This window comes from Sorex araneus, chromosome 6 (genome assembly GCF_027595985.1).
Source record: "Sorex araneus isolate mSorAra2 chromosome 6, mSorAra2.pri, whole genome shotgun sequence".
Taxonomy (NCBI): Eukaryota; Metazoa; Chordata; class Mammalia; order Eulipotyphla; family Soricidae; genus Sorex; species Sorex araneus.
In genome coordinates this window covers 52,493,157-52,509,277 of record NC_073307.1, presented here as the reverse complement: position 1 = coordinate 52,509,277, position 16,121 = coordinate 52,493,157, and the positions used below count along the sequence as shown (strand labels likewise).

General features: G+C 57.2%; 1 protein-coding gene across 2 annotated transcripts; it reads right to left on the bottom strand.

Annotated features, from left to right (window-relative positions):
• Positions 1 to 681: 681 nt before the first annotated feature.
• Positions 682 to 14,760, bottom strand: ARRDC4 (arrestin domain containing 4). 2 transcript variants are annotated; one of them, XM_012934787.2, is made up of 8 exons: positions 14,338 to 14,760; positions 8,854 to 8,920; positions 8,494 to 8,641; positions 7,277 to 7,379; positions 5,688 to 5,944; positions 3,865 to 4,027; positions 3,165 to 3,304; positions 682 to 2,880 (listed from the first exon to the last, which is right to left on the bottom strand). In XM_012934787.2, the coding sequence occupies exons 1-8, from the start codon at positions 14,621 to 14,623 to the stop codon at positions 2,845 to 2,847; spliced, it is 1,200 nt and encodes a 399-aa protein (XP_012790241.2). In that variant the 5' UTR covers positions 14,624 to 14,760; the 3' UTR covers positions 682 to 2,844. The 2 variants fall into 2 exon arrangements, with proteins under 2 accessions (XP_012790241.2, XP_054999856.1); XM_055143881.1 differs by lacking the exon at positions 3,865 to 4,027.
• Positions 14,761 to 16,121: the final 1,361 nt, after the last annotated feature.

Here is a 16,121-nt window from a genome sequence, read left to right as displayed (position 1 = left end):
TCTCTCTCTCTCTCTCTCTCTCTCTCTCTCTCTCTCACACACACACACACACACACACACACACACACACACACACACAGAATCATCACTGGAGATGAAGACAGTGCTTTTCCAGCAACCAACACTCATTCACTCATCTTCACTACTTTTCTTTACGGAAGGGAAGAGAATCTTGTGGAAACTGAGTTTACTATAAAGAGGGATTAGAAGCCAAGGAGACAGTACAGTGGGTAGGGCACTTGCTTTGCATGGGGCTGAACTGGGTTCTACCCCTGCCCCGGCCCTCCGAGGAGTGATCCCTGAGCAGATCCAGGAGTAAATCTGGAGCACTGCTGGGTTAGCCCTCTGAACCCCCAAATCAAAACAACAACAAAAACCAACAGTCTCAAAAAACAGCCTAGAGATGGAGGAAAAGTTCGTCACTTCAATTCCTGAAAGTGGGGCCTAGAGCGATAGCACAGCAGGTAGGGCGCTTGCCTTGCATGCAGCTGACTCAGGTTCGATCCCCCCCCCACCAGCATCCCATATGGTCCCCCGTGCACCTCCAGGAATAAACCCCTGAGCATCACTGGGTGTCACCAAAAAAAACACAAAATTCCTGAAAGTGCCTAACAATTTAAGTCACAGTCTTCTTGCCAAAGACACGGGAAACCCAATAAAGCAGAACCCAGCACTCAGGCATCCGTGTGAGCGTTTTATTAACAAAAGGAACCCATGGGGTTCAAACAAGAGTACAAAATACAATCATTATTCATTTCCCTGTGGCTAAACTGTTACATTCTTTAAATAATAAAAATAAAAAGGCTTTCATCTGTTAACTTATGCAAAAGAAAGAAAAAAAGAAAAACCATCCCAGCCTACCGAGTTTTGTGGTGTGCAAGACCAACCAAGCCAGACCCGACCTGAAAAGGTTAAGTCCTGTCCGGGGGACATTTCCTGTGCCCATTTTCAATTTTGAATTTTTTTTGCATCCAGAGAAAACTACTTGAAGGCCACAGTTTCTCTGTCGACAAAACAGACGGGGCTGACATACATGTAGTGGGTAGCAGCTCAGTTTTTATCCTCCCCCTCCTCCCTCCCCCACCCGGAAGTTGTTCCAGTCTAGAACCATCCACACTTGTGAAATCAGCTCCTGATTCTTTTCCCGGCCTGCACTGCCGCTGTCGGCTGAGGGTCAGGAACAGGCCTGCGGTCCCAGGCTGTCGGCGCTGGGCCTTCCTAGGGGCTAGGAAGCAGCCTGGCTTCTCTGGCTGGGCCCTGCTCTGGATCGCTCTTAGGATGTGGGGGAGGCACAGCGCTGCCTCGGAACTTGGGGGCCAGGCCGTTGGGCCCCCTCCCCTGGGGTCTGTCTGTCTCTCTCCCTTGCCTTGTTGGTACCTCGGGGACAGCCCTCTCTGTTTCTTCCAGATAAAAATAAATAAAAACACTTGAGCAACGCACACCTGCTGGAAACAAAGACACACAAGACAAAACTGAAGTGCAAGGCCCACCGGGCCCCCGAGGGAAGGAGGGAGGGAGGAGTTTGGTGACCGTGTTGGCTGTGCCAGGGCTGAGGGCCGCTGCCTTCGCACTGAGTTTCATCAGGGGCTCCTAGTGGAGGGGACTGGCCCCCTAGCCACAGCCGGGGGTGGGGAGAGACGCGGACATTCACCTCCTGTCCGAGACAGATCCCTGATGAGCAGGCCCCATCCGTGGCAGGCCTGAAGCGGGCAGGGCAGAAGGCCCGTTTCTGGCCCAGTCGGAGGATGATGACATTTGTCAGAGTCCAGTGCCCTGCCGGTCTCCTTGTCCACTCCCGCCCCCAAGGGCCCTTGGACAGAAGGATAATAAGCAAGTGGCCAGGGCTGGGGACCACGCAGTTGTGTAGGTTATTTTTTTTTTTTTAAGATCCTGAGGTTAAATGATAATTAAATATTGCACCAAAATCATAAACAGAGTCACAGTTCAACAGAGTGGGGGCTGGGGTGGGGCTAGGGGCGTCAGCTTGCATCTCTCGGGCTTGTGCGAAAGGCTGTGTCCATCCTCCAGGGATGCTGCGTTTGTCTAGAATACTCTCTGGCATGTCCATCCCTTGGCCCACACCCAGGGCCGGATGGCAGCTCCCTGACCAAGTCTGACTTAGGGCGGTGGTGGGGGCCAACTCTGCCCCCACAGGGTGGCTCGGGCCTGACCCAGCGTGTACCACAGAGGCAGCCTGAGGAGCCTGGTCCCAGCACTGTCCACACCTGAGTCCTAAAGATGAGGACCCCACCCCCGCAGTTTGCAGCTGTGTTCCTTGGAGAGGTGGTGAGGGACCTGGCCTCAGCGGGGGACAGAGGGGGACGTGACAGGCTGTCCCACGCTGAACTGCCCCTTGGGCCCACCAGCCTAATACTGTGAAGCTGGGGGTAGCGCAGCCCTTGAGGGTGGGGGAACTTCCTTTCTAGAACCTTCCATAACCTGGGTGTGGGCTGAGATCAGGAAGGCCCGATGCCAGGGGTAACCGATAGTGACAAGGGTGTCTTCTTACTCAGAGTGTCCCCATCACCCCCATATCCAGCCTTCCGAGGGGGCCACGTGGCAGGAAAATTCCGGGCCTTCTTGAGGCTGCCCGGCATGACGGTCCTGCCGCCTCCTTCCCCGCTCTCCCCACAGGGGTGTCCATCCCCACGCAGGGGGGCGTCCTCCACACCCCCCTGCTTTATTCCCTGGGGCCACAGCCCGGAGCGCGACCGTGTGCCTGCACACCCCTCCCCAGGCTCGGTGCTCCTCAGTCTCACGTTTATCTTCCTTCCGTCTTCCCCGCAAAGGTAGGGGAGGGCCCGGCGCCCCACGGGGGTCTGTTCGGAGCACGGAGGAGCCTGGCTATGAGTCTTCTATGTCGCCAGGATGGGGGTCGATCTGTGGGGAGGTGCAGGTGGTCACCAGCGTGCCCTGGAAGCCCCCGACTGGAGAAGGGTAGTGGAGAAGGGACCCTCCCCGAGTACGCCACCCCCCACCCCCACCCATATGGATGCCATAAAGGCTTGGGGTCTTGGTGCCCCCACCACTGCGCCAGGCTGTGTTTGCCCAACCCCTGGCCCCTGTGCTCTCCCCCGCAGACCAGCTGTTGGTGGTAGGCAAAGGAGCCTGAACACAGAGCAGGGAGGGGGTATGGCCGGGGCCCCTTCCTCTGCCCCACTCACCTCCGAGTAGAGAGGGGGTGGCTGGAAGCGGAACTCTTGGATGCAGGCCAGCATGGGGCAGCAGGCGTCCTGCTCGGGCCCGGCCGGCGGGTGTCTGGAGAACTCCTCCTCCGAGACCACGTCGGCGTAGTTGGGGGGCGCTGGCACGAGAGGGACGGGGGGCAGTGAGCGGCCCGCAGCCTTGGGGACACGGCAAGGCTCTGCGGAGCTGTCGGAGCCCTCAGTCTGGAGGAGCTTCACTTGGGGGCAAAGAAGGGCACCCCCCACTCCTGCCAAGACCCCCTACCTCCCGCCGCCCAGGCTTGTCTTCGTGTCACCAGGAAAACTGGGTAATAGAATCTGCCCGGCTCAGGCGACACTGACCCGTTTCTGAGGTGTCGTCAGGGTTGAGATTTAAAAAAAAAAATTCATCCAAATGCGTCTGGAGCAGGAGAACAGCTCAAAAGGCTCTTTCTTGCCTTGCACATGGCCGAGTTTAACCCCCGGGACCCCACCGGCAAGCCCTGAGCACCGCCGGGTGTGGCCCCCCCCAAAAAACAAAGTGGCTACTAGAAATGCTCTTCTCCTGTCTCTCACTGCTTCACGAGCCAACAGCTGGAATCAGAAGAGGCCCCCTCAGCTGCTGGGGGCCGTCAGCAACCCCCCCCTTTGTGTTCCAAGGTCTGAACACCCAGACCCGGGGCGGGAGCAATGCCCCTACCTTCGGGCTGCTCAGGCAGAGCCAGGGCCAGCCAGCTCATGTCCATGAGGAAGTGGCTGGCCAGGCTGGAGTTCCTACTGTCCAGGCCATTGTAGGGAATGGTGCCGATGACGAGGGGCAGCTCAAGCATCAGCTTTTTAGCACCAGGGATGTGGATGTAAACCTGCCGGGCCGAGGGGAGGGAATGTCGGTCAGACCTGCTGCAGCTCATGGAAACCAGATGCTTCTGTGGCCTGCTGCCCGCCTCGGATGGACCACAGTGGATGGAGAGCAGAGCCAGACTGCTGGGCCACGGGCACCACGGCCTGTCACTGACTCCCCCCCTGCCACAGGGACCACGGCCTGTCACTAACTCCTTGTCTGCCACGGGGACCACGGCCTGTCACTGACTCCCTCCCTGCCATGGGGACCACGGCCTGTCACTGAATCCCTCCCTGCCACGGGGACCACGGCCTGTCACTGACTCCCTCCCTGCCACGGGGACCACGGCCTGTCACTGACTCCCTCCCTGCCACAGGGACCATGGCCTGTCACTGACTCCCTCCCTGCCCTAGGACCACGGCCTGTCACTGACTCCCTCCCTGCCCCAGGACCACGGCCTGTCACTGACTCCCTCCCTGCCATGGGGACCACGGCCTGTCACTGACTCCCTCCCTGCCATGGGGACCATGGCCTGTCACTGACTCCCTCCCTGCCATGGGGACCACGGCCTTTCTCTGAATCCCTCCCTGCCACGGGGACCACGGCCTGTCACTGACTCCCTCCCTGCCACGGGGACCACGGCCTGTCACTGACTCCCTCCCTGCCACGGGGACCATGGCCTGTCACTGACTCCCTCCCTGCCACGGGGACCATGGCCTGTCACTGACTCCCTCCCTGCCCTAGGACCACGGCCTGTCACTGACTCCCTCCCTGCCCCAGGACCACGGCCTGTCACTGACTCCCTCCCTGCCATGGGGACCACGGCCTGTCACTGACTCCCTCCCTGCCATGGGGACCACGGCCTGTCACTGACTCCCTCCCTGCCCCAGAACCATGGCCTGTCACTGACTCCCTCCCTGCCATGGGGACCACGGCCTGTCACTGACTCCCTCCCTGCCATGGGGACCACGGCCTATCACTGAATTCCTCCCTGCCATGGGGACCACGGCCTGTCACTGAGTCCCTCCCTGCCCCAGGACCACGGCCTGTCACTGACTCTCTCCCTGCCACAGGGACCTGTCTCCAACCTCCCTCCCTGCCTGGGATCATGCTGACAGAGCGGCCCCAGGGAAGAAAGCTGTGCAATGCACCCTTCATGCGTCTTCTCTTTCTTTCTTTCTTTCTTTCTTTCTTTCTTTCTTTCTTTCTTTCTTTCTTTCTTTCTTTCTTTCTTTCTTTCTTTCCTTCCTTCCTTCCTTCCTTCCTTCCTTCCTTCCTTCCTTCCTTCCTTCCTTCCTTTCTTTCTTTCTTTCTGTGAGGGGCTTCTAAACAGTGCTCAGGGGACGAGGGGGCGAGGGGGCGAGGGGGGCACTGGTGGCTATATTTGGCAAACCAGCCTAACGAATCAATACGAGGGCCCAAGGGAGCAGTGCTGGGGACCACCAGGGCCACACCCGACTGGTACCTGGGGGCCCAGGGGGTGGCCCTCATGGGGCCCGTTCCCACTTAGCCCTCTGTCTGAGTGGCAGTTGGTCCCTCAGGTCCCTCAGGGAAATCATTTTGGCGACAGACAGACCAACCAAAAGCGCCTTGGCTGTGGCACCACCTGAGAGTGTCACTTCCCAGCACCCGTGGCTGTGGACGGGGGTCAGGGATGTGGCCCCAGAGCCCCCTTTGCTTACGGCCAAGGAGTAGTCGACTCTGATTATGCAGCAGTCCAGGATGGATGGGGGCACAGGTGGGATCTTGAGGGTCTTCCCGTTCCACGTGTCGGTGTTCCCGGAGGCAATGTGGTTCCCACGCACGTTGGCCACCATGTGCCGGACAGTCTTGGTCCGGCCGCTGGCCAGGTACGTCTGGGTTTGGAAAATAGCAGCTTTGGGGACGATGAGGCGGGACGAGCAGTTCTCTATTTCCGCGTAGATGGGGATCGCTTCCCCTAGAAGGAGAGCAAGGGCACCTCCAGGAACTTTCCAGAACCTTCTCAGTTCTAGCAGGATCAAGGCCCTGAAACTTCCCCCCAACAACCTGCCAGAATGGAGTGAGGCCACTGTGTCCCAGTCACCACCACAGATTCATGTCTGATTCTTTGGGTGCAAAAAGTGGGGCCCCAGGGCCAGAGCCATAGTACAGTGGGGAGGGCATCTGCTTTGCATGTGACCAACCCGGGTTCGATCCCTGGCCCCTGATATGGTCCATTAAGCCCCACCAGGAGTGATCCTTGAGCACAGAGCCAGAAGTAAGCCCTGAGCACTGCCAGATGGAGGGCAAAAACATAATGAAAAACCAAGAATATGGTGTCCTGCCATTATGTCTGATTATGCCTGGATGACTGAAAAGACAAACTGTGAAGTGCATTTGGTGAAATCTGGGACTGCATTGAAAGCCTTTGCTTGTGCCATGTAACAATATTAGCAATTCTTCAGACATGCAGATGACCAGGATCTAAAACTACTGCTAAGGCTGAATCAGGTAAATGAAAGGCAAATGATATAATACCAAGGTTAGTCCAAAGGTCACTCACAAACCCCACTGTGCCTGTGTTCAAATTAAACTGCTCTGTGAAGACACGAATAGAATTCTTTTATATGGAACTGCTAATACTTAGGTACAAATAAACTAACAGGAGAGTAGGAGTAGGTGAGTTTTATGCCTGTGTCATACCTCTCCTACAGGCCGGAGCGTGGGGATGGAGCAGGTCCCGAGTGTGGGACTGGCTCTTCCCTCTGTTGGCAAAGGTGGCACATGTGCTGTGTCCTAGCCCTGCAGATTTCTAAGTTCCCAGCTCAGGATCCAAGTGCCTCCCCGGATTCTCCCTCCTGGGCAATACTGCTCCAGACCTTCTCTGGTGACACTGATATAAAATGTGGTGCTCCCTCACCCTTCTGGGTGAAGCCTTTGGTCCCAAAAGAACAGGACTGAGTCAGAGTTGTTTGGGACTCTCCTTAACCACTTAAAAGGCGAACTAATCAGGGGCCTGAACGATAGTACAGTGGGGAGGGGGTTTGCCTTGCACACCGCTGACTCGGGTTTAATCTACAGCTTCCCACAGGGTTCCCTGAGCACCGCCAGGAGTGATTTCCGAGTGCAGAGCCAGGAGTAACCCTTGAGCATTGCTGGGTGTGCCCCCCCCCCCAAATTAGCCAACCAAACACTTGATAATTATAATGCACGCTTCCCCCTCTGAAATGACAGTTGTTCCAGGAACATCATCTCTGGGGTGCTGGCGAAGGGCAATGCCCCCGCCGGGACGGACAGAACGTCTGCTTACCATTACAGTAGCCCTTCCTTTCGATTTTGGCACTCAGGGAGACTGGACCGGAGGTGAAGAACCAGCAGCCCACCATCTTCTCTTGCGTTTTCAATACAGGGCTCTGGAAAATTCCAGGTATCTGTGTGAGGGGCTGGAACCAAGGCCCCCCTACAAGTCACACAAGTCCCCTCCACCACCCAGCTGGCAGTCAGCGAACACAGCTGATGTCTGGATGAACAGGGGTTAATGAAGGTGCTCGGCCCTGGCTCCATCCCTGGCACCCCACCGGAGTGACCCAGCACTGGCAGAGGGTGCTGGGGAGAGAACCCAGGTCAGTCACAAGCCAGACCAGCGCTCCACCTGCGGTTCTATTGCTCCTGCCCCTAGCCTGGCAACTCAACTCTTTTTTTTTTTTTTTTAATATATTTTCACCCTTCCATAACCTTAAAAAACATCAGCATGAAAAAGCAGCTAGCCTGGTTCTTAAAAACTCTCCTTCTAACATCAAGATCCTGGCGCAGAGTCTCAATGATCCCAGTCTCCCACCTCTCCCGGCGCCAAAAAAATTTCATTCACTCTTTATTTAAGTGAAGAACCAGTCGGGCTCTGGCAGCACTTGGAGAGCACGAGGTATAATTTGATATTATTCAGATAATACGGTTTAGATAAAAGAACCCCCCTGCTCATTAGCACCCATCTCGACTACAATGTTGCTTCTCACCGCCCAGTCTCTCGCCGGCTGTTCTGGGGATGATGAGAAGTTCAATGCTTTAATGTGGCCAAATCTGTCCCAAGGAAATGAGCCGGACAGCTGCGCGCGCTTCGCTAATGTGAGGAAATGGGCGCAGAGTGGAGCGTGCGGGTGGGCGCATAATAGTGCCCGCCTCAGTGCAGGCGGCCCGTGAATGCTCGCCCGCAATTACTGCCCCTCACCCTGCTATTACAGGCGCCTCGAGAATCCCGCCGGCCTGTGAATGTGGCCGCTGGGGGCCCGGGAGCCCCCCTGAGGGGACTGGGGGGGTGTGTTACGCGATTACTAGGAAGCCTTATTAACGCCTCTCAAGCCCTGCGCGCTTTTTTTGGACAAAGGCTGCCGTGAGCGAGGGCGGCAGAATCCCTGGTATTAACATCTGGTTCAGAATCTGTCCCGGAGCGGATGCCTGTGGCGGGACAGATGGACAGATGGACGGACAGGCAGGGGTGGCCCGGGGGAAGGAAGGGGGACGGGGACTCACGAGCAGTGCTGGGGTGTTGACATCCACGTGGCTGATGATCTGCAGCTCCCGCCGGACGCTCTGCGCAGGCGCCGCGGGGCGCTCCAGGACGGCCCGCACACAGTACTGGATGGCCCCGTACTTCCCCGTGAAGGACGTGACCAGCGGCCTGCAAGGGGCCGGGGGAGAGGGGATCCATTGGTCTCCCAGGTCAGTCTATCCCGGGGAGGCTCCATCCCGGGTCCGCTGAGGGCGAACAGAGGTGCTAGGGGGAGCCTGCAAAGGGGCTTGGGGACGGACTTCCAGGCGGAGGGGCCCCCCGGCGTGCGGATGGGGGACCTTGCACCCCACTTAGGGGAGGGGGCAGGTCGGTCCACTTACTCAGATGGAAGTTGGAAACTGAACGGAAATTCGTGCTTGCCGGGCTGCAGTAAGAGGGTGCCGTGGCCTGGAAGAAAGAAACCAAACAGCTTCATGGTCCCATGCAGCATTTTATCCCCAAAGAAGGTCTTTCTGGTCGTCAGATCCACTTCAGCCCCTGGAGATCCAGAGACGGAAAATCCTTTGTTAAGTTTTGCTTGTTTGTTTGTTTTTACGGGGGCACCCTCAGAGCTGACTCCTGGCTCTGCACTCAGGAATTACTCCTGGTTGGGCTCAGGGGACCCTACGGGGTGCTCGGGCTCCAACCTCGGTCAGCTGTGTACAAGGCAGCCTGCCCTCCCACTATCCTATGGCTCTGGTCCCCACATGGAAAATCTTGTTTGTTCATAGAATGAAAATCAGAATCGGGGTGTGGAAAGATGTTTCAAAGGGCTGAGAATGGGGTCAATCTCTGGCACTGCCTGCTCCCTGAACCCCCCACCCCGCCCCCCCAGCCACTGTCAGTTACATAGAAGCCGCAGGAGCGCTGCAGGGACTCAGACCAAACCTGGAACTTGAATTTGTTTTTTTGTTTTGAGGGGTGGACACTCAGTAATGCTCAGGGTTACTTCTGGCTCTGCACTAGGAATTACTCTGGTGGTGCTTGGGGGACCATATGGGATGCTGGGGATTGAACTCAGGTTGGACGCATGAAAGGAAAACACTGCACTATGGCTGTACTATGGCTCTGGCTTCAAGTCCCTTAAAAAAAAAAAATCCAGTTGAACCAGCTTCAAACTACACAGAGCCTCAATCGCCAAATGACCCAGTTATACAATTACTAAAAAGTGTCAGAGTCCAGAGCTCCCCGCCATGTGTGGGCAGAAACCAGGGCACGCCGCAGCCACCTGTGCACCGACACACACACACACACACACACACACACACACACGTGTACGCATTTGTTTGCCCTGTCTCGTACATGGGTATAGACTGGACGAATATTCCTGCACCATGCAGTTAATAAGCCAAGATGAATCTGAACCTCAGAGCTCAGAGTCACTTTGCCAGATGAGATCTCCTTAATTTGGTTATTCAGGGGGAGAGGGAGGGCACACCCAGCAGTGCTCAGGGCTTACTCCTGTCTCTGTACTCAGGAATTACTCTTGGTGGTGCTCAGAGGACCCTATGGGATACCGGGGATGGAACCTGGGTCAGCCATGAGCAAGACAAACACCTTCTCTGCTGTTCCATTGCTCAGGTTCAAGATCTCCTTAATTGGGCCTATGGCACAGAGGTGACTGTCTGCCGTGGGCAGCGTGGAACGGAGGGCAGTGTATGGACATCACTGCCCAGTCAGCAGATGGGTCAGTAGCTGGGGGCCAGGATGGACCCTCCAGGCTCAATTCTGGGCTGGATGATAGCTCTGGCCTGCTTGCTGGGGTCCCCATCTTCCTGCTCTGGGTCGGCCCAGAGAGCGTGTGGATGGGCCACTGGCCCTCCAGGGCCACTGAAGGTACAAACTATGTCAGACCCTCCGCTCATTCAGAGCCAATCCAGCTGCCTGGGGCTGTTTGTGGCAAACGGAGCTTTGAGACAGACCACCCCGATGGTCAGGGAAACATAGCTCTGATGAGAAATTCCTTCTTCATTGGGGAGAAATCCACTAGAGAAAAAGGCACTGGAACCCCCGCCTTCTAAGACCCCCAACACTGAGGTTAGCATTCTTAACCATGAGCTCGGAGACAGCACAGTGGGGAGGGCGCTGGCCTTGCACGCAGCGGACCTGAGTTCAATCCCCGGCATCCTATAGGGTTCCCCTGAGTCCCGCCAGGAGTGATCCCTGAGTGCAGTCAGGAGCCAGCCCTGAGCATCGCCAAACCACTAAATAGAAAGCAGAAAGGGACCAGCCTGACTTTACAATGGGGGGTGTATGGGGTTGGGGGCTTAGCACAGAAGCTCATTTGAATAGAACTATTCCCCAGACGGCCACTGGAGGCCCCTGGGAAGGCTCAAGACAGAGATAGGGACAAAGCGTGTCCCAGCTGGAGTGTGCAGAGGCCACAGACACCCTCTTCTACACCTGGTCCAGAGATGGGTGCAGAGCAGGTGTCCAGAGCGGTGTCCAGGTGAGCCAGCTGGAACTTCCGGATCTTTTGGATCACAGTACTCTCAGGACGAGCTCAAGCCACAGTGCTCATTTTGAGTTCTCAGTAGATGGGGGACAGAAGGGGATGTTCTCGAGCACGCCTGGAGTCGTGGGTGTCCATGCATGGACGTTGGGCGTGGTGGCTGCAGAGGAGTATCTGCCCTTTCCCACACAGACGCGGCAGGAAAGGGCTGCAGGCCCTGGAGATGATCAGGCTGTGCTGGAGCCCGCAGCGGGGCCTGGCACGCAAAGGGCAGATGCAGATGGGGGGCAGGGGGTCCAGCACGGGTGTGTCTGGCTAATGCAGAGCTGAGAGTCACCGGGAACGTGGCCCCAGAGGAGGGAGGATGCTCATTCTTCACAGAATAAGGCACACCCCAGGGCTGGGCATTTCCCACGGAAGGTGCTGGCTTTGCAAGTGACCCGCCCCAGGGCCCTCCCTGCATCACACTGGCTTCCCCGAGCACAGCGAGGGGTCACTCCTGAGCACGGAGCCAGGAGAAGCTCCCAAGCACCACCAGGTATGGCCCCCAAATCACCAACCTCCCACTCCCCGGAAAAATCGCCAAGACTTTTAGCTATTTCCAAAGAGGAGGGAAACGAAGGAAGTTGATGAATCGGAGTACCGGCATATGGTTGGAATGTGTGTGCATGTGAGTATAAATGTTTGTGACTGTGGGTCACAGGGGAAAAACTATCATCTTGCTCTTCTACTACACTGAGCTCCAAATTGTGGGCCCCTGGCAGCCAGGATTGTTAAGGGCCCTTCTCGGGGGCATGGGAGAGAGGGGTGGCCCCCAGAACCCTGCAGGTGGGCCGGCAGGAACCAGAAGCACCTTGTCATTTGTCTCCTGCCATTGTTAATAGCCACCAGGAGATAGCCAGTAGCTGTGTGATAAGAATTCCTTGGTATTAGATGAACAATTCCAAGGAATTATTCAGGGAGAGCTTTTGGTAAACATCACAGGCTCACAGGTCTTGCAAATGTGAATTTTTCCAGAGCTCAGAGTTGGAATAAAATGAGCCAAGGAGTCTACTACTCTATCAAGTGGCTCTCTTCTTCTGCTTCCTTTGCTACTCCTTTTATTTTATTTTACTTTTTTGCTTTTGGACCACACCCCGTGATACTCAGGGGTTACTCCTGACTTTCACTCAGTGATTAATCCTGGCCTGCTCGAGGAACCCTATGGGATGCCGGGGACCAAACCTGGGTCGGCTACATGCAAGGGAAGCTCCTTCCCGTTGTGCTACAGCTCCTGCCCCAAGATGCTCACTTCCAAGTGAGATACTTATAGGTATGGCTTTCCTTCAGCAGAATCAACTAGTAGACAACATTGTTTAGGCCAAAGGCAACTCTTGACGAAGTTACATTTTGGGGTTCTGGTTTTTGGGTCATACCCGCGGTGTTCAGGGCTCTGTGCTCAGGGCTCCCTCCTGGCAAGGCTCAGGGGACCGTATGCGGGACCCAGGATCAAACCAGGGGTGGTGGTGTGCAAGGCAAGCTCTGTATTCCCTGCCTGACTCTCGGGTTCCTTGTTAGTTTAAAACAGGCTGAAGGTCTTCAGGTTTCCTTGGTTTAGAATAGGGGTTGGGGGTGGGGAGAACCCAACCCAATAAGGCACAATCTGACTTGTAACCAGCACAAGTTTTCATCACAAGCCTCAGCTCCGAACCCTCTTAATCTCACCTCTATTGACTTGGGAATCACAGGCCCAGAGTCCAAAGTCCTGGACAAAAACCACCATCTCTGTGGCTCGCAAGGCCCCGTGCCACCATGAACATCTGTGTGGTGTGTTATTCTTGGGCGGGAACGAGTCCCGGAGCAGACAGAAGATAAGGGCAGCTCAGCTACGAATCTGTTTTGGGGGTTTCAGAGGCCCCTATGTGGTGCCGGGGATGGACCCAGGGTTGGCCACATGCAAGCCGAGCACCTCCACCCCCGCTGCCAGGTGCGGTTTTGGGGGATGTGGCTCCTTGCTAGTTTCTGGGCTCTGCTCAGTCTCTCCTTCCTCGGGGATCTGGCTGTGGACAGCCCAGTCTCTCCACAGTGGGAGGCAGCAAGGCCGGCTGCCCACTGTACTGATGGTGCCTCTGAGCCAGCGAGGACTCAGGGCTGCGCCCCACCTCAATCTGCCCGGGCTGGGGTGGGAGAATGACCCACAGCAGCTTCGTCCTCTGTAGAGAAAAGCCAAAGTGCGCGAGGCAGAAAAAAGTAAACCTTAGCTCCTACCAACTGTGTGAGGATGGAGCTTGGGAATGACTTCCTTGCCATCTCCTGGTCACGGGAATGAGTCTGCGCCCTTTATCTTAATGGGCCACCACCGCATCCTGGCATTCCTGCCCAGGCACTATTTTTTTTCTTTTTGGGTCACACCCAGAGATAGTCCTGGCTCTGCACTCAGGCATTTCTCTTGGTGGTGCTCAGGGGACCCCAGGGCATGCCAGGGATTGAACCAGGGTGGGCTGTGCGCAAGGCAAATGCCCTCCCCTCAGTACCATTGCTCTGGCCTGGCCACTGCTGGGAAAGCCTTGGTCCATTACTGGGCTGGACAAGGTAGACATGTGTCTTAAAGGCCTCACTTATCTTATGGGGGTTGAGGCCAGGATCCAGGGGAAGCTTGGGGTGACTGGTATTTCCAAGAGAGCTCCAGAAAGCAACTAAGAATAAACCGGAAGAATTTAAAGAGTGGAACCAAATTCAAGAAGTTCTTCCCTTAGCGCGAGGAAGTCCTCTGGTTAGAACCCGGGAGCGAGGTTTTGAACTTTGTATTGGTTTGGGGGTCAAGCCCAGCGTGGATCAGGGCTGACTCCTGGCTCTGTGCTCAGGGAGCTCTCCTGCTGGGGCTCCTCTGGGGTGCTGGGGATTGAACTCGGGCTGGCGGCGTGCAAGGCAAGCACCTCCCTTGCTGTCCTATGTCTCCGGCAGGAGTGACGTTTTGCCAATTCATCCTGGACCCAGCGGAATCGGGGCCTCTAGGACAGAAGGAGAAGGAGGCGCGAGAGCCTCTCCCACAACCCTGGGCAACACCACCACGGGGGCTCTCAGAGCCTGGGAGGGGGGTGCTCCCCATCTCCCTGAGCCCCCACACTCCCGACCTCAGCTATCATCGCCCCATCCGTTCCCATGGCAACGGCGCACACCCAGGGCCGTCCTAGAAATCGGGGACACCCGGTGCAAGTCAGGCCTCAGCTGGGCGGGCACCCAGCGCCCCCCATCTCATTGCACCAAGCAACTGAGGTGGGAGATGGGAACGCGCAAGCATTGTGACCCGCCGCACCACCCCCCTCCCAGAGTCAGCTGAGGCTACACTTCCCGGGGGCCCGCGGGTCCCCGGCCGCCCCCCAGGCTGGCTCACCGTCCGGGGGCTCCTGCAGGCTCAGGCGCACGTTCAGGTACTCCACCTCCGAGGCGGGCGCGGGGCCGGCGGCGCTGCCCGCGCTCGGGCCCCAGGCGGCCGTGGCACGGCCCTGGGCCTCCAGGCGCAGCGCGCGCACGGCCAGCGGCTCGGCCGCCTCGAGCAGCACGTGGCCGGCCACCGTGTCGCCGCTCGCGTAGCAGCCCCGGCGCTCGTCCTCGAACACCAGCCCTAGGCGCTGCACGCGCCCCTGCGCGCCCGCCGGGGCCCCCGCCTCGCCCCCCATCCCGCCGGGCCACGCGGCCGCGCCGCCCAGGACGGCAGCGGCCCCGAGCCGGGGTCACGGGCCACGCGGCGCCGCTGTCACGGGCGCCCGCCGCACGCCGAGGGCCACCGCGGCCGCTGTGCGGTGCCCCCGTGGAGCCCGAGCCCGCCGCGGAGTCTGTCTCTTTAACAGACTCAGCTGGGTCTGGAAAGGGGCGGGAAAGGCCCGCCCTCGGAGCGCGCCCATTCGCCAGCGGGCAGCCGCGCGTGCTGCCGATTGGTTGTGAACTGCGCCCGAGTCATTTCATTGGCGCCCCCACGTAGAGGCTGGAGCAGGAAGGCCGTGCGTGATCAGGACCGGATGGCCAATCGGGAGACGCGGGCGTGCACGTGCACAGGCCGTCTATTGGCTGGGGCAAGGCACGGTCCCGGGACACTGACCAATCGCGAGGCGGTGCGCCCACGTGGACAGATAGTGGGAAACAAAATTTGCTCGGGAGGGGGCGGACCCGACGAAGCACCGGACTCCCGGCTTGTCAGCTGTTCCCATAGCTACGCACGCGGGCGGGGTATCGGGCTGCTCCCGCCGATCTGGAGTCGCCGGTGGGTTCCTCCGGAGCTGCGGCCGTGGCTGGCTGGTGACGGCTGCAGGACTCAAAGGAATGCAACCCAGAGATGCTTCCTGGGGAGAATCGGGGGACGTCGCCACCGCCCTCCCTCCAGCCACCACTGCCTTGCCCCTCCAAGATGTCAACATTCCCAGCGGCAGAGCTTGTACGGGCGTGGAGAGTTCAGGCACCCAGGCTGAGTTCTGCACGATCCGGGGAGCTGGGAACTGCTCAGCAAGGTCATGAATCAGTTTGCTTCCAAACTCCCTTCTGCCACCCAAGTTTCTGCCCCACCCAGGGATTTCCTGGCTTCCGTGTCACCTCCCAGAAGGTTTGCGGTCTAGGTGTTGTACCTTGCAAAGCTGTCAGTGTCTGGCCAGTGTTTCTCAACCCTTTCAAGTTTTTTCCCCCTTCTGTGCATTCCAAGCTTGTGAACTGTATCACAGCTTGATGAAGCTGATGTTGAGTTTTGAAAAGATTTCCTGATGATGAAATAGATTTCCTATTTCTGTTTTTTTTCTTTTTTTTCTCCTCTTACCCTCCTTTAAAAAAAAAATAAAGGAAAAAAAAGAAAAACGGATCCCAAACTCTGATTTGTTCTACTGCCCCCCAGATTTTTGTGATTCAAAATCTGGAACATTAACAGGGCTTCTCACAGGTCAAAGTTTCCTGATATTTTTGGAAAGGAAAGATCACTAATTCTGATCTGCATAAAGTTCTAAGTGACTATTATTCTATTATTTACACCCCCGCCCTCCCCCGCCCCCATGGACTAGGGTCCCAAGTCTTTGTGACACAATCTCTTTCATTCTTATTTGCATATCCTTCATCACCACCCTCCCCGTTGAACCAGACTTGCCCCCGTGGTCGAAACCCTGGAATCTAGCACAGCAGAATGTAGCAAGCAAGAAG